Source organism: Lepisma saccharinum, chromosome 5 (assembly GCF_977018435.1).
Source record: "Lepisma saccharinum chromosome 5, izLepSacc3.1, whole genome shotgun sequence".
Lineage (NCBI taxonomy): Eukaryota > Metazoa > Arthropoda > Insecta > Zygentoma > Lepismatidae > Lepisma > Lepisma saccharinum.
In genome coordinates this window covers 64,993,085-65,015,495 of record NC_139233.1, presented here as the reverse complement: position 1 = coordinate 65,015,495, position 22,411 = coordinate 64,993,085, and the positions used below count along the sequence as shown (strand labels likewise).

The following is a 22,411-nucleotide window of genomic DNA, read 5'->3' as shown; positions in this document are numbered from 1 at the left end:
GCTCTGCAATAAGTCATGTGCTCGTACAAGCCAACTGCAGGTTGAATTCCAAATAGCCTACGTAGAAGGTTATATTCATCTCTTTGTTCAGTGTATATAATTACATTGTTCTACACACATTTTGTTACAGAAATGAAAGTACCCATTCTTTACTATTCTGAGAATGCTGAACACTGAAATGACATTAAAAAAGTTTGTTTGGCTCTTGTTTTGGCATAACAGGAGGGAGGGGGCTGGGGAAAACAGGGCCTCCTTTTACGGGCGCTCTTAATATATTTATCAAGTTATGCCCACATTGCTTAAGATTAATTGCTATGTAACATGAATTATACTTATCTTGAAAATAAGAGCAAATATATTGCTTATGGGTAACATGAATAATGCCGTAACTTCAAATTAAGAGCCAATGTTAGAAAATGAAGTGCATATTAGTGTTCAGGAGGTCAATTTCAATAAGAAACAGCTACTTTCCTTTCTGTAACAGAAAAAAGTGAAAATTTGTAGAACAGTGTTATTCGGCACATCACGCTATGATGACAGAGGCCTTCGGTTCGAATCCCAGCCTGGGTTTGGGTATTCTTTGTGAGTGTCCTTTCATCAATTCATCATATCATCACTCATCCTCATCTTCGTGATTAACCAAAAGTGGCAGAAATGCAAAGTAAAATCACAAAAACAAAATCAAAATTATTATTATGGTGTGGATTTATAGGCAGAAACAACTTTAAAATAAGCACCTAAAAGGCACTATAAAATTAAAATAAAACACCAAGCAGCCAGTTGATATAAACTAGGTATTAATCTTTCTTTTTCACTTGCATGCTTATTGACTTGACATTTTTGTATTATGTTGTATTTTCGCATTACTTTTCTATTCCTTTTGGCTAACCACGATGCTGGTAAATGCAGCTTAGAAGAAATTGATGAAGGGACACTCACCAAACAAGATATTTACCTTCTGCTTTGCCCTGTATCAGTTTGTTTAATAATTAAAAGCTTTTATTTGTACATATAAAATGCTAATGACTATAACTTTACATATGGTACGTCATTGTAATCTGTTAAATAAATATGGTAGTGTATAGGATCACCAGAATCAAAAAGTTGGGATATGCTGTTCTAAAATGTAGAACTTTTTATGTCAATGTGAAACTGACATTTTACATTTAAAAAATGCACTTTGCAATGTATGTTTTTAGTACAAAATATCCAAATGTATAATAAATAACATAAAGATTAAAATGTAGGACATGTCTAGGTTAAAGAGGATTTTGGATAGCCTTACTAGGGTACATTTGAAAGGTCGTGTTTTAATATAATTTATGAATAATGTATATTTGCAGTCCAACTGGGGTGTGACAATGGTTCAGCTGATTGCTCTTGCATACAAGGACCAACATGTGGGCTCACTCCATAAGCTCCTGAATCTCTGGCTGGAATCTTCTTTGAGTGAAAGTTCAGAAGATAATGAAAGCAACACTTCACCTCCAGTAAGTATATATATATCCCAATTCTAACTTCTGTTTCCATATTTTATGTTTTCTTGACACAGGTAAATATTAATATATGAGTATGTGTAACCAGATTTTGTAATAGGGTGGTACCCGTAGCTTGTTGCAATACCAGGGTCCTAGGTTTGAATCCTGGGTAAGACATATTTCATTGTGTGTCTAGATGTAAAATGCAGTATTTTTGGAAAGTACTCAAGGGTCAACATCTCTTTCATGCAGAACACCTAGGAAACAGCATATCTGGAGGCCTCGAGGCTTTGACACCTTGACGGTCAGTAAGAAAATCTTCTATGAGGCTGTGTGTTATTGGCATAGCTAGGCTTGGCCCTCTCAAAATTTTGTCAAATGAAACTTCTAAAATTTAGTTTCAGCAGAAACAAAAGTAGCCATTTTTTTGTAGATTTTTTTTTAGCTTTTGGATTTTAAAAAATGGTATTAACCTTTGTTGACTTTGTTTTCGTATAGCAAGATAATACCAGGTAATGTGAATTATTTCACAGGTAAATATTATAGTGTCTGTGATATATGTAGAGACCTTAATTTGACAATTGTGAAAACACCGAAAAATATAAATCATTGATCAAATTGCTTGCATACTAAGTTGTGTATAATGTACGTTTTGTATTTTACCACATTTTTGTTCAAATGTACGAAAAACATGGAAATTGTAAATTTTCTGTTCTTTCTGGAAAATATTAGTCTTTTAAGAATAAAGTAATCACAATTGATATACATGCTCAGAGGCCTGTCATCGGCAGATGCAGCTATGACTTAGCAAAATAATAAAAATACTGCATTTTAATATTTTAGAGAAGAAGTAAAAAATAAGCCAGAATATTCTCATATTTGTGCAAAATAAGCCAAGTGACATAATGAAACACGCAAGGGATTTGCTAAGTTTAGCGCATCGGAATGAGAGCCCAGTACTATTCCCCGTGGCCAACACTCGCGCTATGTTTCCTATTGAAGGTGTTCGCTGGTCCAAGTCATCGCAGAAAATGTGCGAATATCTCTACCTGCTCAGACACCCAACGACCGCTTGAAGGTCTGGTTATAAATGGCCTTTTATTTTCAGCTCCCATGTTTATGTCAGGGTTTCTCTGACATCATCAGGATTAAAATTTTTCTGAGTGCTATTTCCATCATTGTAAAGAATGCAATGCAATAATCTAATACATGCAATTAGTGATATTGTGAGTGAAAAAAATTAATTAAATAAACTGAAAAATCAGACTTTCTTTCAATTATAATTGATGAACCATCTAATGTTAACAATGTAAACCATCAATTGTCAACTGTCTTGAGATCTGTGCATAAGGAGGAGGGTTTATTGGTTTTACTGATGTGAGTACGGATTGCATATCTGACAGCTTATTTGTTTTTGTTCATGTAAATATTGTCAACAAGTAGAAACTGGAGGAACAATTTATTATTGCTCAAACTTATGATGGTTTAGCAGTTTTGTCGGGGCATTTAGTGGATTTGCAAAATAAGGTCCAGGACGAGTACCCGAAGGCGTTAGTTATATTGCTATGCTCAAGTATAGATTTAGTGCTGTCCCAGGGAATGAATGAAATACAGTCCCGTGCAAATTAATCGGAACAAGATATTTTTATGCATGATAGAGTATCAAACTTGACTATGGTTTCATGATGATGAATGTATGACAAATCGTGTAATACAAATTATATAACAGAAAGAAGAACATATTAGCTAATAAGAAATATTACGAATATATAATTTATTGTTTCTGAATAGTGTAATTGATGAATTAGGGCATAAGTACAAAAAATACACAAAGTATGTAGTTATTCTCGTATTTAAATTAATTTGCACGGGACTGTACGCGTGTGTGAATTCGCCCACTAATAAATGTATGAACGTTGCGAAAATATTTCAAATAAAGTAGGTCAATCGGAAATAAGGTCTACAGTCCCGTGCGAATTAATTGAAATACGACAATAACTACACACTTTATGTATTTTTTTGTACTTATACCCTAATTCATCAATTACACTATTCAGAAACAATAAATTACCTATTCGTAATATTTCTTAATATCTATATAATTTGTATTACACGATTTGTCATAGATTCATCATCATGAAACCATAGTTAAGTTTGAGACTCTATCATGCATAAAAATATCTTGCTCCGATTAATTTCCACGGGACTGTACCATGTATTCTTATCTACTTTGCCACACAAGAATGTTAAAAGAAAACCATCCCATCCTTTTCACAACCCAGGTTATGTTATAAATCACGCTTAGTTAACAGAGTTGAAGAGTACAGGGATTGACTTTTTTTCTAATATTTGATTACAACTGGACCAGGCAGGTGTGCACAGCGTATGGATTTGTGCACTGTTTGCAATGCTTTCAAGCAATATTTTTACTGAAGACATTTTCTCCTTTGATGAAAAGTTACTCTTGGGTAGTGGAGTCCAAGCTTTTGAGAGCTAACATCACTCTCATATTCAGGATAGAAGTGAGAGAGAGGTGAGGTATCAAAAGCTTGGCATATTTTTGGCGTTTACTGAGGAGAAATATTGTGTCCACCCTCTTCCAGGTTGGAAAGATCTACCCTGACATTTGACAAGTCTTGCGATGACTACGTAAAAATATCACGCTTCGCCACTGTACATGCTATTCACATGTAATGGGTTGTCCTGAGATATCACTACTATACCGCTTGGGTTAATTTTGACATGCACAGACTTGTATTGGTTTTATTCCTGGCAATTAACCGAACCTCTCATGGTAGGCTTTAATTGGCTGTTAATTTGCAAGACCTATCTCAAATATTGCTAATGGGTGCAAATAGTTGATGCATCAATAATCATTTTAAAAATTAATCATTGTGTTTCTATACAATTTTCACCACTATATTAATTTTCATGATTAACCTAGACAGGTTGAAAAGTATAAAATAGCCCACATACAATTTACCAATACTGCTAACCGATAGTGTACAGAATCATGAATGACATGAATGAGTTAACAGGTGCACATAAACAATTGATTAGGATTTTGCGTTTGCAAGAGAAACTACAAATTTAGAACAATATTAATTAAAAAAATGGTGAAGGGGGGATTCTGATCTGATATCTTAAGCAATTTAATGTTAATGTGGCTGTAGTAACTGTAGGACAAATTAATATAATTATACAATGAAAGCAAAGGTTTCTGGTGGTACAAGCAATCATTTTTTATTTCCAGTGGAGGATGCAATATTTTGGTTGATTTAGCATCGAGAGACTAATTGGTGATCTACTTTAAAAGCAGTAGTAGAGGTTTCTGACCTAAATCCAGATAGCAGCACTTGGATGTGAAGATGTGCCCCATGGAGGACTTGGCACTTCAATGGCATGGAGTTTTATGCTTTGTATAATTGAAACAATGCATGCATACAGAAAGAATTTCCCTGTTTTCTTTGCAAGTAATATATTAAATATATATATTTTTATTTTCTGTTGAAGGATCAGGGATCTGGAGACTCATCACCAATGTTAACATCTGATCCAACATCAGACTCTTCAGATACTGGTGGGAGTGGCAATGGAAACAGTAATGATAGAAACACATTTTCTCATAAAGCAGATTCAGAAAACAAACACTCTCGAGTTGAAAATTCAGGAAAACAGGTGAGAAAGTTTTTTAAGTTGCTTGTTGTCTTTATAGTTTAGTTTAGTTCCAGGACTTTGTCACATAACAGCTATCAGTACAGCACTGAATATATGCACATAAAATATTCCTAAAATATAATAAATACACAAATCACAGCAATTAGCATAGGTTCTTTTGCGTAATTTAAATAATGTTACATCCAAATGATGATAGTTACAAAATATGCTACATTATGTTAAATATATTTAGTTGCACTTGACTAAGAAACAGACACTGATGGAAAATCTCAGATAGACAAGTTATATATTGTATGGTATGTTTACTGCACCACACCATGAATGATATTGTAGTTCATGATGAATTCCTTTAAGATGGTGTCAATATAGTTTTTGTAACTTCTTTACTGAAACCTCTATAAAGTATAAAATGATATGCTTTTCTCAATATTGAAATATTTCTTGTCGAGGAGTTCCAGTGAGTGTGAGTATAAAAAAACTCAGAATTTATTTTTGTGCATTTTTAAATTTCAGGGAAATTGGGCATTCCCACCCAGAGAGCATAATAAAAATGCAACAAAAGGTATGTAGGCTAAAAGATATTTTTGGTTATAGTAAACTATAATTAGAAGATATTTTAACCTCTAGCAGCCAACTGGAACAACTGCTATTTAAGCTCCTGTAAGGACTTGAGGAAGTATGGTATAGCAGTTGTCCCAGTAGTATAAATGCTCATTTAACATGTTATTTCTCTGAAACTAATCAAGATTCAGTTCTCTTTTCTATTTGTTGATTAGTATCCCAAGTATCCAAAAGTGGTAGGCCCAATGTTAGGACAACCATACTGTAAATGGTTGGCCTACAGTTACACAGTTAACTGTTCACCTTCACAATAATACCTGTAAGAATGTTCTTGTTTTACTACAGCTAAAGAGGCAAACAATAAGCAATTATCAACACATCTTTTATCCATGGTGGCTGACAAAGGGCTGGTGAGTGACTACAAGTTAAAAGTAGCTTCTACTTTCATTAAAAATAAATTATATTTCGAGTATGTGCTGTGACTGAAATATTCGAAAAGAAACACTGTTACGTGTCACTTATTTTACACTCTAGAATTTACATCACACTCCTGGAAATTGTATTAGCATGAAAAACTTAGCATTTAAAACTGATTTTGACTCACTTTTCCATGGTTGATCAAATGTTGGCAACCACTGCTGGCCCGACGTAAGATCTACGTCAATTTGCCAACCAACATAAAACCAACCTTGCCCACGTAAAAACTAATGTTGGCCCAACGGTTGTGGTTGCTTGGGATGCTATAAATACTGTCACAAGGTTTTGACTAAAATAACAGAAGATGCTTTACGATATTGTAATATCCCATGGATATGTGTAATATGGATATATTGTATATACAATACAATGATGGTGTCCTTTAGCCTGCTCACATGCCCTACACACAGGCTACTTACAATGAATTCATAAATTCTTCATGCCTTTTCTGTATTTGAGTATTGCTAATCCTAATTGTTATTTTCAAATGAAGACAAAGGTGTCATAATTTTCTCATTGAATTTAAGCTCCAAAACTATAGGAATAATTGATGAACTAAAATACTTGTAAAAGATCAAGTTTAAAAAAAAAGTGCTGTTGTAGTTCTGATCTATTTTTATTATTAATACATACATACACTTGGCTTACAAAGCAGTTGCAGTTCATGAAAGAATATCTACTTTGTAGATGGACTACCCAAATGTCATCACATAACAATGTAGCTTTCTGTACTGTACAGCAATGAGCAAGATAAATTAAAATTTCATTTTTATTGATGATGTAGTTCTACTTCCTATGGCAGCTTAATATACAAAATACTAGGGATGGGCCGATATGAAATTTTGGCCGAGACCGATAAAGTACCGATATAAAATTTACCGATACCGATAAACGATATTCTACCGATCCGATATGAAATTAGAAATGGTCCTTTAAGAACCTGAAAGGTTCATTGACTTCCTTAATAAATGTGTGTTTCAAGGTGACTGCTGTGAAAAAGAAATTGCATATTTAGATATTTATTTTTTTAAAAATTAGAGCATGGAGATTATCCATAAATATTACAACAAAATGCAGAATTTTGCACTAAATTATCATATATTTATCGATATATCAGATCAGTAAAATAATCGGTAATTTTACCGATAAACCGATACACCAATATGCCTATATCGGCCGATACCGATAGAGTACCGATTAATCGGTCCCATCCCTACAAAATACACATAATTGATTGGTTAGAACACTGTAATACTTCTGTTCTTACTTAAATTTCATGACTTTTGTATCACAAAAAATTATTGTCTGTTGTCTGAAAATACTGTCAAATTCATAGTTCCTGCAATATGAATGTGGATGATTTTTTCTATAATTAATATATTTTTTATATATCTAATAACTTGAAATTTGCTGTTTGAATTTCCAGGTGAAGTTGAAGTGTCAAAAAAGTGTCAGGTTAAATCTCCAAAACCTGCTCCAGTTAAAAATAAGAAAGATCGCCAGAGTGATGCAGATAGTGGAGTGTCCTCAATGGTTTCACTTTCTCTGCAGTCACCAACGGATTCTAGGGTAAATACAAAAAATGCATTTAGCTGTAACACAAAACATTGTTAAATTTCTCTTCTTCTGTATTTAATAATATCAATTCAGAATTATAATTTATATCAGGAGTATATTTTATTGTAGTTTTTCAGAAATTGTGTATATGTTATCAATTTTTAGTAGCTTATCTTGGTTGAGACATTATGATATAATAATGTCAGTATCGAAGCGTGACATTTTTACGTAGTCATCACAAGATTTGCCAAACGTCAGGGTCAATCTTTTAATGGAAAGGAGTGGGGCACAATATTTGTCTGCGATAAACGCCAAGTTCACTGCCAATTCAATGTAAAAGCTCATACCACAGACCTTACGACTACAAAAGACATAATTCTATCCTATACAATGAGAATTATTAAATATGATTGAAACTGAAATGCAAACACCTCAATTGTTGCATTTAAAGATAAGAACCTTTATGGTCCACCTCCAGTTGTTGTTTTGACAATGAAAAGCAGATTTCATATCATTCAATATGTGCTATTCCTCTTAACAAGTGGAAATAGTAGGCATTTGCAGTGGCGTGCTCAGGATTTTCGAAGGGGGGTGGGGGTTACATGTACTTTTTAGTAGTCATTCCTCAATTCCTCATTTTGTCATCTTTTCTTTCCTGTCACGATCTGTTTTTTTTTTATTTTTTAAGAATATTGAGCCTAAGCAGAGATTATGACCCTCACCAATCCCTCCTTGAGCATGAGGAACAATCTTGATGGCTGTAAACACTGGGATGGGGGCTGAAAAAAGGACCTGTTCGGAAGTGTTCAGCTGTTCTCAGCACAGAGGGATTCGCACCATTTCTGCGATGAGCTGAGGCTTCTAACACTATTGCCTTCAATAGGAAACTTTACGGGAGGGTTCGGCGTGAGGGGTAGTACTGGGCTCTCATTTCGATGTGCTAAGATTAGCAAATTTCTTGCATAAATGACCGGACGCTTTGCCTCTGAATAATGTCAATAATAAGTTTTTATGGTGCTTACTAATGATGTTCTACTGATAGATATAATAGGTAAGAGAAACAATTAGATAGAGAAATGGCAAAAGAGCTGGGTGAGCATGTTAATTAAGTTGTTAACTAAGATAGAATTGAGGAACATATTATGAAAGGGAACTACTAAAGTACTTGTCCATATATGACATGGAATATGAAGTCTTGCCATGTTCGTAAGAAGTAAATTAATACTTTGACTATCATGTCGATATTGCCATTGAAGGTCCATAGGTTAGTTCTAACCTGGACTTGCATGTTTCTTTCAGAGTGTCCATTTGCAATTTTTGTGTAATTATTATTCATAGCTGCTGTCAACCTGTTGAGGTGAAGACACAATATAAAGTTAACAAAATATTAATTAATTTTCTACTATATTAATACATACTTGTCATAAAAACAGCAATGAAGTGTTGCTTTTGTTATTCTCTGAGCTCTCGCTCAAAGAAGATTCCAGCCAGATATTCACAAGCATATGGACTGCACCCACATGCACCAGGGTAGTACACACCTAGTTGGAATATTAACATGTATTATTTAAAAATTGTGTTAGAACATGAGCTTCCAAATCTACAAAATCAGCAAAGTATTCTTTTTCATATTTCGGGAAATGAGAGGCGTGGTAGTAAATAAATACAGAGGAACCTAAGTACTCACTTCTAAAACATAAGCATCATGGAAAAGCAAGCACTTAGGCATTATCTTTGTTTACTTTTTATTATTTTTCTCATTTGTATCTATACTTGTTAATCATGATGATGAGAATTAATATTGACTAGAGAGTTCTTTCATTAATGACCAGTTTTCAAAAGCTTGGAAAATATTATCTGAAATAGAGTAATTAATATATAGCATGAGTCACAAGTTGCTATAAAATTTTGATATCATATATTAATAAAACAGTGTGAAAAAGAAGTAAATCAATCAGTATAGTAACAGTGAATTTGTTTTCATGCATTATGCTTTGAAGCCTGGTAATTTGCCTTCCCTTACAGGTTAATCATTTTCAGCATTCATCTTCAAAGTGGCATGGCGAAACAGCCACACAGAAGAGGGAATGTACTTCGTCTGAAGTATCAGATGGCGGTTATTCAACACAGCTGGAAAACCAGGAATCCATCTCTACTTCGAGTAATGAAGATGAAGGTCCTCAAGCCACAAGGTAAATTAATTCCACAAATTTGACAGCAAAAATTTATACTGGGTGTTATGCATGTTCTGACTGTTACTCCTATTGTGAGGTTTAGTACAAAATGGTAAAATAATATTCTTTTAGCAGGAATGTGAAACTGGTCCATCAGAAACCACATACAATGATGCAGAAGGCTCGACCTGCAAAACCTGTCCAAACTGCACAAGATAAAAATGAGACTCGTCGAAAGAAACTGGTAAAAAGGAATAAATCACACATGTAAGTTCTAACATGTATTGTCAAGATCAGAATATAGGTTAAATTTGTTTCAGATAGTAGAAAACTTAGAACTAAAAAGAAGTTAATGAATGCTCTTTTAGAGTTTGCTCTATTGGTGTGAACATTTGGATACAGTAGTTATGCACAATTAACATGCATGTTAAGCATTTAAATAATTTGTTACATGTTAACAAAAACTTAAATTGAATATTCAACAAACACATCCATACATCTATTATTATTTAGCTGACCTCCATGGTGGAGTGGTTAGCACAGCATGCTATGATGTCAGGGGTCCTGGGTTCAAATCCTGGCCTGGTTATGGGTGAGTATTCATTCGCATTGGCCAAAAATGTCAGAAAAGTGATACTAAATAACAAAAAATCAAATCAAATATATTATTTAATAATATATACTTAACATATCTATTATCAGTGTATGTATTACTTGCATTGTATAATAATTTATTTTTGTAGTTTGTTTCTTGCAAGCATTTAAGGTAATGCTTCAGGAGAACAAAAGCTCTCTTCATCAGACATTTATTTGTTCTTTGATCAATGTTATCTTATAACAATCGGATATTTTTTTTTCTAATTTGAAAAACTGAATGGTTATATGAAATGCATGAGAATATTAAAAATTATGCATGGTAAAAGATCCATTTGCAGTTTAACCTTTTGCCGCCAAAGCCTTTTTCACATGTAAGCCTCTCTGTTCCGAGCCGATTTTGAGCAAAATGCAGAGTTTCAATTAAATGAGTGTAGATCGGAGGCTAATTACCCTAGAGAGATGAGTGATATACCGTTGTACGCGGAATGAACCAGAGATTCAGACTATATGAATTTTTTGCAAATTCGGTGTATATGTGGCGGGGTGAGGGGGCTAACTCTCAAAATTCCAAAATGTCGGGAAAAAAATTTTGTTCCCCCACCCTTCCCTCAAGCAAAAAGTACATGACAGTGTCGACATGCATATGGAAATGATCGCTATCATGTAAGGAACACAAAAATATTTGCATTATTATCATATGACCAATGTAACTTGAGTTATACCCCCAAAAGGAATGGTCGGCACGCTACTGATTCAAGCTTCAAAATGCAGTTGTACCTTGAAATGGCTTTAGCTCAGAGACTATTTGCTCTGGAGATATGAACGATATACCGTTGTACGCAGAATGAATCACAGATTCAGACGATATATAATTTATGCACATTCGGCGCACATATGGAGGGGAAAAGGGGGGAAATCCCCCGATATTTTTTTTAAAAATGGGGTTTCCCCCCACCCTCCCGAAAAAAGGATATGAAAAGTTCAAAATGCACATAGAAATTATCGCTAGCACACTTTTGACAAACACGTAGATGACAAAAAAGTCCTTGGAAGTATGTCACTTCAGTCAAAAAATATCCTCGCACTTGGGCACAAAACGACACACACCTACGCACAACTTTCACGGACAAAAAGCTAGAACGCACTGGAAAATGAACGCAGATTCTTGCAGCTGCTTGACATTCTATTTTTAGACAATGCTGGGTGACCTCTGTTCAACATTGTGGAACACTTGTGCTCACAAACAAACGTTTCCTTCAGCGTGCTTCGAATTCCCATTCTCACAACGCAGATTCAACAACCAGTTTTCCCCCTCCCCTACCCCTACCCCCTGCTTCCGCCCTCACGGAAAACTTTCATTTTGACATCGGATACTTATAAACAAGCTTCCTTCGAACGCAGATAGCAGGAGGGAGTGAAAAGCATTGCTTTAGAACAACAAAGCCGGTCTTCCTTTGTCGGCAAAAAATTGACGTTGAAAAGAGCCGCAAAAGAGAAGTACCTTTTCCCACCTTTTCCCCTCCATTTTCATGAAGACAAAAAAAAATGCAAAAAACCATTTCTGTTAAATACATGTGTTAGGAACAATATAAAGAAATAAAATCGAAATTCTAGCCAAAATTAGAAAAGTTATAACATAAAAACTACTACCTTGACACAGCATCTCGATCGAGACGCTTGGGACAGTGAGGGTTACATTTGGGTATCTTGTTCGAGACGCTTGGGTGGCAAAAGGTTAAAGACAAGCTTCGTAGCCTAAATGCTTTAAACTGCAACTTTCCTCCATAGAGTCAGATTTGAAAGAACTTTGCAAGAAGAAACAAGGGCACTCATCACATTGAAGTCACGAATACAAACACTTTTTCATTACAAATACTTACCATGCAGTTTTAATAGCATTTTCTTTGATTCCATATTATGAAATAATTGATTTTTTTACTGGATGTAAGACCATACGAAACACTAAAATGTACGTAGGGCATTAGGTAAAACCAATACTTTTCAAATTAATTCCAAAGTTCTCATTGGCTGTAAAAATATAAATTTGCTCTGAAAAGCATACAAAAAGTGTTGGGCCAGGGCCTTGTCTTTGCGTGATAAGGGCTCCGCAATTTGAAAAGTTTCAGAACAGCTGACTTGACTGATTGATATATAATAATAAATGTCCAAAAGTGCAACATTGTATACCAGAAATTTCTAATTAATGGTCTAAAACATCAACTAGTCTAAAAATACTAACACTATGGATTCATTGCAGGATGAATATAAAGGCCCTTGTCCATCACACACCAACTGATGAAGATATTTCCAATCTACTGAAGGAGTTCACAGTCGATTTTCTGCTAAAAGGCTATGGGTCACTGGTCGATGAACTACATGGACAAATGCTTTCAAATCTCCATTTACAGATTGACACTTCGCATTTCTTTTGGCTGGTTACATATTTCCTCAAATTTGCCACGCAGTTGGAACTGGAACTGGAGCATATAAGGTGATGTGGTTTTTGTTTAGTTTTGTAAAAATTAAATACTACATTGCATGCATGATAGGGTGGAATCAAATGCATGATTAGTACTAAGTTATTTTAAAAGTTTATTATTTTCCAGTAATTTAATTTCAAAATAATTGAATAAATTACTTATCGTTTTACAGCTATAAAGTAAGTTTGAAGTGTGCTGCATCGAACTCGTCATCTTGTGATTTAGAGTTAAAGAATAGGTGTAAGTAAATGTGAAATCATTTTTCTTGAGAGTTAGTGTGTGTGTGTATTTTGTTGAGTTTCATGCTGCCTTTGCAATATTAAGTTATTAGGAGTGTAACATCTGAAATTATGTTCCAAAATTTGTTGAGTTTTCTTTCATCTGATGTTAATTGCTATCCCCTATTTCTCTTGTTCTAGTGATTGAAATGGGTAGGTTTGAATTGAACATCTGCTATTTCAAGCAGGGTTGTTAAAGGTCCAGGAATTGTAAATAAATTCAATTCCGGTCCAGGAGAGAAATTCAGCAAGCGTAAATGGGTTCTGGACCGTAAAGAACCTTTTTATTTGTAAAGTATTTAAATTCGACACAGGAACCTTTTTTCCCTGATCAATTTAAATATGGTCCAGGAAACTTTTTTTCCTGTTATCTTCCTGTTTTGTACCTTATTTAATTTGTATTTGGTACAGAGTCTGAAGAAGACCTTGCTAGAAGGTTGAAACGTAACATTTAGTTTATGATTTAAAATGAAATAAATTCTGCCTTGGTCAGCATATTGAGTGTTTGGTTTCCTTTTTTTTTCTTGTATATCTGCTTTGTCACAATATTATTTCTAATATAATAATTTTATTGCTATAAGAAATCTATGCTTCGGTAATGAATTAATACAAGTAATGGCTTGATCATTCCCCATATAGTAAAAATGCCTATCAATTAAACTACGTCAAATGAAAATGAGATGATTTAATATGTTTACATGATTTGTAGAATGTTCTATAACATAATATACGTATATATCATACATATTGAGAAGAAATTGGAAGTTAAGGATGTGTGGTTGTGGATATGGAATTGACTGTTTGTGGAAAGAGGATGAAAATTTTAATTAATTATATATGTATATAGAGTAGGGGGGGGGGGGGAGCACTGACAACAATGAACATGTGAATGAAGAAGATGGCAGAACTGCACTTTGCTGGTACTGAGTTTGACTGCTAAAGTCCGCCCGGCCAAAGACTGGACTTGAGGAAACCCAGACTTTTCGCCTCCAGTTCAAGGGGGGAAAAGTGGTGTTGCCACATGTTGCTACCTGATTTTTGTCCAGTCGTACAAGACACCTCTTCCTGTCAGCAAGCCCCCTTTGCTTGCATTTTAGGGAGATGCAGGGAATCTGAAACCCATCGCTTGCTATGTGGAGGCAACCATTAGGCTTCGTCATGCTGGCCTGTTTCGAAAATGACCCAAAATGAAAAAATTGGCAATGCAGAATACCATGAGAACTCCCTCTCACCACGGCAATTGGTTCAGCTGTTCATGTAACCTTCCATTGCTTTCGATAGAAAAGACAAAAATAGAATTTCCAAGTCTGTTCTTTCGCCGGAACCACTGTAGGTACAAGATGAACTTCTGGCCAAATCTGCTTTTGTTAGGTTTGGGGATTACTAGGTCTCTATGTAAGGACGATCTGGCATTTCAGACACTGACCTCAGAGTAGCCTATTATGCAATGGAGATGATTTGTTATGAATACTATGGAATACCTTATTGAGGTAGATGTAATGTATTCTTGAAGTGTCTGTGGGTATGTTGTAAGTCTTGCGCAATTTTTGGGAATTGTTTCCTTGTGGGTGCATATGAATCATTCTTAAACAATTGTTTTGGATTGTTTCAAGTTTCATCAGATGAGTTAAGTTACCGTCAAAAATAAGACGAGCACCATACTCAAATACGGGATGAATAAAGGAAAGGTAGAAATGTCTACTAAGATTTCTGTTGATATATTTACGAATTTTCCAAAATATGTAAATATGGTGATAGATTTTACGAATATAGTTATTTATTTAGAGGCTAAAATTTAGCTGGTGGTCGATAATGATTCAGAGATACTTTAATGATTGCTCAAAGGTACTTTCGCTTCATATCGTGCTAGTCAGGATTCCCTTACCAGTGTGAAGTACCAAAGACTTCATCTTTGCAACATTAAGCTTCAGGTTGTTGATGTTGTACCAATTTAATACTGTGGGGAATGAATTTTCCATTTTCTCCTTTACATCCTCGTATGTTTCTCCAACATGGACAAGAAGGGAGTCATCTGCATATAAAGTAATCGATAAATCTGAATGCATAAGCGTGATATCATCAACAAATAGGATGAATAATTTTGGTAGTAGTGTAACCTGGTCATGCAAACCTCTAACAATGACTGCTGGCTTGCTGACCACACATCACCTGTAACTGGTTGGATGATCACTAGGGATGTAACGAAGCTGAAAATTTACCGATGCCGATATACTCACCGATAATTTTTGGAACTGATATTTAACCGATTCCGGTACATAAGATTATTAAACAGAAATGGAATGTTGTTTTCAGCATGACAAAAATAAATTAGCTATGTACATTTCTATTGCATATCATATGTATATATATAGGTGCCGACTCTATGGGGCTTGGGAGGGCTCGAGCCCCCCAATGTTATCGATGTGGGGGCAGAGCCCCCCAAATAATTTTGCTTAAGATAATCTAATGTACTATTTTGCTTCTCTTGTAAAATTACTCTGAATTGTGCCACATGATCTTAACTTTAAATACACATTTGAAATGTTCTAGACCATCAACTTTGGGGGACTGAGACCGCTAAACCATCAACTTTGGGGAGGCTATGACCAGAGAGCAAAACACATGACTTATTATTATATACTAAGTATATAATTATGAGTACTGTTAACATTTTTACTAAAAAGAGTTTCAAAATAAGATGTGCATAAACTAGGAGAGTGGATGGGACGTTCGGGCTACGAATGGCTCTCGCATGACATTCAGAATGAGATCATTGATATATTAGGGAGATCTGTTTTGCGCTCCATGGTAGCAGATATTAATAAAAGTCGGGAATATTTTGCTATTATGGTTGACGAAACTTGTGACATATCCATCCTTGAACAATTGACATTTTGCATTCGAACTGTAAATGAAAATTTTAATATTTTTGAGGAATTCATGGGATTTTACGAGATTCCGAACACTGAGGCCAAAACTTAAAAAAAGGGAGGGAGTGAGTCATTCATTAATTTATTTCAGTGATCATAGAGATTTAACATTAGTACACAAGCAGTTCTTTGAAATGCAAATGAATTCCTGTTCTGCCAGATTCAACTTCAGAAATACGAGATTTGGAAGCACTTCAGGAAGTAACCTACTTCTTCTCTTATCGCAAATCTGTTCAGCAACACTGAATACTCAATGACTGAATACTGATGCAGCAGGCATGCCCAAGTATTGTATCAGAACTTGCTTCAGGTTTGAATACTCATTTTTGAATTTCCAATACAACAGCAATGTACTGTTTTCAATAAATTTTACAAAACTAGAATATAAAACTTATTAGAAGGTAAAACTCTAGTATAATCTGTACCGGTTATATTATCGGATTTTTGCCAATGCTGATACTGATGCCGATATGTCAATTTTCTGCAGATTTTCATACATCTGTAATCGGCTTCGGCACATCCATAATGATCACCCAACTTGGCTGAGGCATGTGGGGGTGAGGCTGTTAGTCATTAGGTAGACTGTGGCCCTCATGGGCTATTAAAGTAAATTAGAAGGTGCACTAATTTGGTAGAAAATAAACGAGAACAGGTGAGTTTATAAAATAAGTAATCAAGAAATGTAAACAACTGCAGTTAATGTGAAAGGATAGGAAAATTATGTACACAAGAGAACTGAAGTAACCCATAATCATTAAAACCAACCAGAGTTGTGTGAGAAAGGTTGGGTTTTTGTTGGCTGACAAGTTGGAATTTGATCTCACATTGTCCCAACAACAAAAATCCATTCCACCCATATTTTTCTATTAAGGATATATTAGGGTTTCTAATTACATTTTTAATATTAATACAACTTTATTATTATATTTATTAGACAAAATTAATCAAACCTCATTAACAACAAAAGCAATTGGACATCAATCATACTGAAGTTGTTTCCATTGCTTGGCGAACCCTGGAAAGTGAGTCCAAATCAGTTTTAAACCCTACTTTCTACTGTTAAAACCACATTCAATAGCAGTAGTGTGCGGTGACTATTTAGATAGCCGAAGCACTGAATATATAATTTTTAAATAAACAATAGTACATAAAGGGGCAGGCTTTGCCTTGATAAAAACACTGCACGCCACTACCATGCGGCAGCATTTTAGTCTTTCACGGGCTCCTCTCGAAACTATCGGGGAGTCGTAAGTATCCTGGGAATTATGCAAAATTCAACTTGCATGCCAAAGCAGTGCTTCGGTAGCTTACCTTGAATGCACACCACTGTTCAATAGTATGCTGTAAGTTATAAAGTGTAAAAAAAGTGACTAGTGCTGAGCTGATACTGATGCTCATCTATCGGTATCTGATAAGATTAGTGGTATCTGTATCAGAAAGTATCAGTTGGATTTATTTACTGATACCAGCCAATACATTTTTGGTATTTCTGGTGTTTTGCGGGGTCTGCAAAAGTGCTACGTGACACTTTCACGGAATGTAATTATCCTGAAAGTTATGCAAAATTTGAAGTTTCTACTGATTTTGTACCAATATTATGTGGAAACTCTTGCAATGAACAAAGCAATAACCATGTGATACTGGTACTGATTTGCAGACATACATAAATCACACTGGGATAGTGGACATTGTTATTTTATTGCTGTTATGTTTGTTATTTGTGCATCGTATGTTATTTTTCATTGATGATATCCTCTTATTGGGTTCCCTCCATACAAGGATTTTTCAAATAAATAAAAATAAACAAGGATGATTACATGGATGAGTTTGAAAATAAGAATTAGCACCTTCAACTTGATAAGCCTTGATTGTTCAATCAGTTTATATAGTGAAACAGCCTTTCAAGAGTCCAGCCCGGGCAAGCATAATTTTATTGGCCGACGACTGGTCAGGGATAATGTGTTTGTTTTAGTGTGGATTTTGTAATGTGTGGTGGTTGCTTTTTTCTAATATGACCAAAGCAATAACAATGCTTAGTATTTGTGTATAATGGATTTTATGCTTTCTTTTCCTTACTTAGCCCAGTGCTTTCCTTTGATGTTGTGTCATACCTTACCTTTGAGGGAGTAAACTTGTGTGAACAGTTGGAGTTAGCGTACCAACATCAGGAAACTGACCTTAAGCCATGTTTACGTAGAATGCATCTGGTAAGTGTTTAGTTCTGAATGGAGGATGGTTTGCTCTGGTGCTTTTAGGAAGTTTTTTTATTTGTGTGTGAAGTCTTGACATTTATTATTTAATAGTGCATTGAAAGTAAAACAAAAGTAAAATGCAGTGGGACCCTCATCTTAATGGTTCCAATGAAGCAGTGTTATATAATTTTTAGGGCTGAAAAAAGAGCGTAGAGTTCAAGAATTTTATATATATTACATGTGTATGTGTTAGGAATTGTCAATACTGAAATAATAATGAAAATAGTCTTGCATGAGAACACACACACATACATGTATACTGTTTATGAAAACAACGAAAAAAAGGTAAAGTGCTCCCCTGTGCTTAGCACCATGCCATGAAGGTGTATAGTGGGTGTGGGGGTAATGCCCCACACTTTCTTGATCCGGTCGTGAAAACAATGACCTGTCAAAAATCCTCCTCAAATTCTCTTCTGGACATGCCACTGATACGTTGCTATTTCATGTTCTTCAATTTGCTCATAGTAACAGCAAACATAATTTTGAAGAAGGTGTTTTCATGGCATAAAGACAGACACGAAAAGGGGTAAATGTGAATTTCACCACCAATTTAAATGAATATTAGATTTATGCTGTTTACTATTACCCTTATAGGTTGTTACTGCAATACGAGAGTTTGTTCAAGCAGTTGTCACATACAAGAAGATTGTTCACCTAAGCAGAGAGGATAAAGAACGGCTACAAATGTTGCAAGGTGAGATATCTTATTCAGGACTTTCCAGGTGTTATATTCTAATTTAAGGCATAAATAGCTATTATTTTAATTTGTTGAATTGAAAATTAAGGTGGCTCACCGTGAGTAAGCTACTATATTTAAACTTAGTCTGCTCAAGCAGTTTCTCAGTAGTCCATGGATTTTTTTATTGTTTTATTTTACTTTAATAAACCTTAGGGATGTAAAAACTTGTTACAGTATTGACTTGACTTGGCAAAATTGACTATAATTTTATTGATGCTCTTATAATAAGTAGTTCACACACTGAAAGTTAAGGATCTAAAAGTTTAATTCATGTAGCCCCATTGTTGTAAACTAAATTTCTAATATGCAACTACTCTTTTCTGAGGCAAAACTCTTCAGTCATATATTATGGAGAAGTTTGACTCATTGGAGTCCTATTCAAATTTCTTAATAAAGTATTTGCCATTTTGTAATACAATTTCATATCAGACCATCCTGGTTAATACTGTCCAGGTTTTGTGACAGGTTTTCAATTGACTATGTTATTAATTCTGCTACAGTTGTTTATGTTAGATAAATTAGAGTACTCAGCATTAGAACATGGGTCCTTTGTTTGTCAAACAGTTACTATGCAGAAATTTCAGCGAAAACTCAGTTGCTGCTTCAGGATTTATATTTTTATCAAATTGCTGCAAGCAAGACATTTGTGAAATGAATCATATTAATTTAATTTTTTTAATGCTGTGTATTGATTGTATGGAATAAGATCTTAATTTACAGCATTTGGCATTGGAGTCCATCTTTAAATACAAGGCGATTTAACATTATTGTTAGGCTTTTTGAGATCTATAATTTTAAAGTTGAAAACAGTGAAATAAAACTGTTTATATAAAAGGGTAACCTAGGAAGTTTTATTTGACACTGTTATAATTTATGCATTCATATCTGGGAGATTGATGGAACCTATGGGCAACTGGGGCAATTGCCCTGGGGTCCCCACCAAAAGGAAGCTGCGAAGGGCCTCCACCAAAAAATCTTTTAACCAGCTGTCTATGCTTGTGAAAAATTACATAAGATACATTACATACAATTTCCACAATGAACCTGTCGGTAATTGTCCAGTAGATGGACCGTGCATATGTAGTGACATATTTACTCTTCATTGTAAATAATATCATTTATAATAAATTATGTACATAAGTACAGTCTAATGCTCAGTTCTCTGTTTCCGTCTGAACCCCCTTAGTATGTACTATATATTGTAGTTACGGTGATCATTCTTCATAATATACTGTAGACATTTAGATGCAGAATTTTACTGCTGCTTTAGTGCTACAATTGTCATCCTGTAACTTAACTGCGCTATTCTCCCTGCAAATCTATCTCCGATATGTTCGATTATGAAAGACTACTGATACTAAAATCAGGTCTACCATTTCAACTGCTGAAAATTGGTGGTTAACATGTTGAGCTAATAAAGCTCCTAGTAAAAAAGAAAAAGAAAAAATGGGGGGCACAAAACATTTTGCCCAGGGGTCTCCACAAACTTTGAGACGGCCCTGCCTTCAGATATTGTTATTTTTTAAATTATGCTAAAACCACTGATATTAACGAAAAACTAATGAAAATCTTTTCGTAGTCCATCTAATGAGGATCAAGACTTTAAGAAAATGTTCTGTTTACGACCAGTGCTTACTGAGATATAGGTCATTAACGGGAAAGTCTGCCATATTGGATGCTATCTGAATTTCTCAAATTGCTCAAGGTTGACAGAGTGGCATCAATTGGATCTGAAATGTACATAACATAAGCTTTCAAAAACAGTCAATACATTTTATTCATACCTCAAGTCAAGGTTATACCACTTTTAGGCATTTGGCACCTGGACTAAATTACCCTTTCATATTCTTTTAGCATCTCCATCTCCATCATGTTATTACCTGCTTATAACCTATAGACTATGGAAACTCTGATAATAATTTTGAATCACCTTGCCCATTATATGAAATGTTCAATTTCTTATCCTCACTATTAATTGTCAAGAAATCTGTTCATAATGCATCACATTCAGAAAATTATTTTAGGTGTTTCGTGATACTGTGTTATCTTGTGATTTAATTTACGACTTTTTTTTTTTTATTCTTGTATTGGGAATTGTCCATTGTAGATGTGAAGTTTTGACATTAGAATGCCAATATAGCTTATACATCAGTCTCTTTCAGTTATTTTTTTGTATGTGTAGTGCATCTCTTCTGCATTATATTACTTCTTTAAACACTGAAATTTCCAACCTTGTTCATTGAACTTTTAAACTGTTCACTCTAAAAGTAATATGCTTTTATAATTTTCATTTCGACATGAGTTCTTTTTACTTTTTACTATATGTGCGATAAGTGTTTTCTTCTGTAAATCTCATTTGCTTTCAGTTAATGTTCTGAGAAGTATTGTTTCTTAGATACAATTTCTGTGCAATTTAAGTAGAATTTTCAATACTTTTATTTATTTTTTCACTATTTTCCATATTAGTTTTTTTTTTGAGACATCGGATTTTATTCTTGATATTGTCATCAAAAACAGTCTTGTGATTCAATAAAAATCTTTCTCCTGCCTGGTAATTTGTTTTCATAATTATTTTTTTTACACTTTAACATTTACTATATTTTCAATTCCAGTGCAAATAGGAACCACAGAAAATTTACGGTGCCTATTTGTTCTTCTCTTGCGACATTATAATCCCAAGTTTCAAAGTAAACAGTATCTTCAGGATTTAGTAGCAACAAATCATATTCTCTTACTCTTCTTGGAAAGCGTCAGTGAATTACCAGACTCTAAGGGGTGTTTTAACATGATGGAACACATAAAGCAGTAAGTATACCTGGAGCTAGAGTGGTGTTTGTTGTTGAATGTGCAATACATCCAAGAAACTTGCAGCCTGCTTCAAAATATGAGAACAAAAAATGTATGTTACAAAAGTCATATTCCATGCCAAATCAACACAGATATGTGCAATTTCCAACCTGACCAAATCCGATTTTCATGAAATTTGGGGAGTTTAAACTATGCATGGAACTTAGTAACTATGAAAATTTTGACTCTTGTGCGTCTTGTAATTGTTAAATTAAGGTCAAAGTTTATCATAAATTGCCCTTTCTGAGCCTGCTTAGCTATACTAAATGTGCTGTAACTCCGCTCCTAGGAAGCTGAAATAAACCTTATTGTACAGGTAATTGAACAAACTTTCCAGTGATATATCACATCACCCCCTTTCCT

At 34.5% G+C, this 22,411-nt stretch overlaps 1 protein-coding gene across 1 annotated transcript in view; it reads left to right on the top strand.

Moving 5' to 3' along the window:
- Positions 1–22,411, top strand: part of tim (timeless) — a 96,872-nt gene that overhangs the window by 41,420 nt on the left and 33,041 nt on the right. Inside the window, exons 7-16 of the mRNA XM_083122590.1 lie at positions 1,344–1,490; positions 4,992–5,156; positions 5,670–5,718; positions 7,621–7,763; positions 9,777–9,943; positions 10,058–10,192; positions 12,780–13,013; positions 18,291–18,417; positions 19,057–19,156; positions 21,814–22,006. Coding sequence (XP_082978716.1) covers positions 1,344–1,490; positions 4,992–5,156; positions 5,670–5,718; positions 7,621–7,763; positions 9,777–9,943; positions 10,058–10,192; positions 12,780–13,013; positions 18,291–18,417; positions 19,057–19,156; positions 21,814–22,006 — 1,460 coding nt within the window. The remainder of the gene's footprint in view (positions 1–1,343; positions 1,491–4,991; positions 5,157–5,669; positions 5,719–7,620; positions 7,764–9,776; positions 9,944–10,057; positions 10,193–12,779; positions 13,014–18,290; positions 18,418–19,056; positions 19,157–21,813; positions 22,007–22,411) is intronic.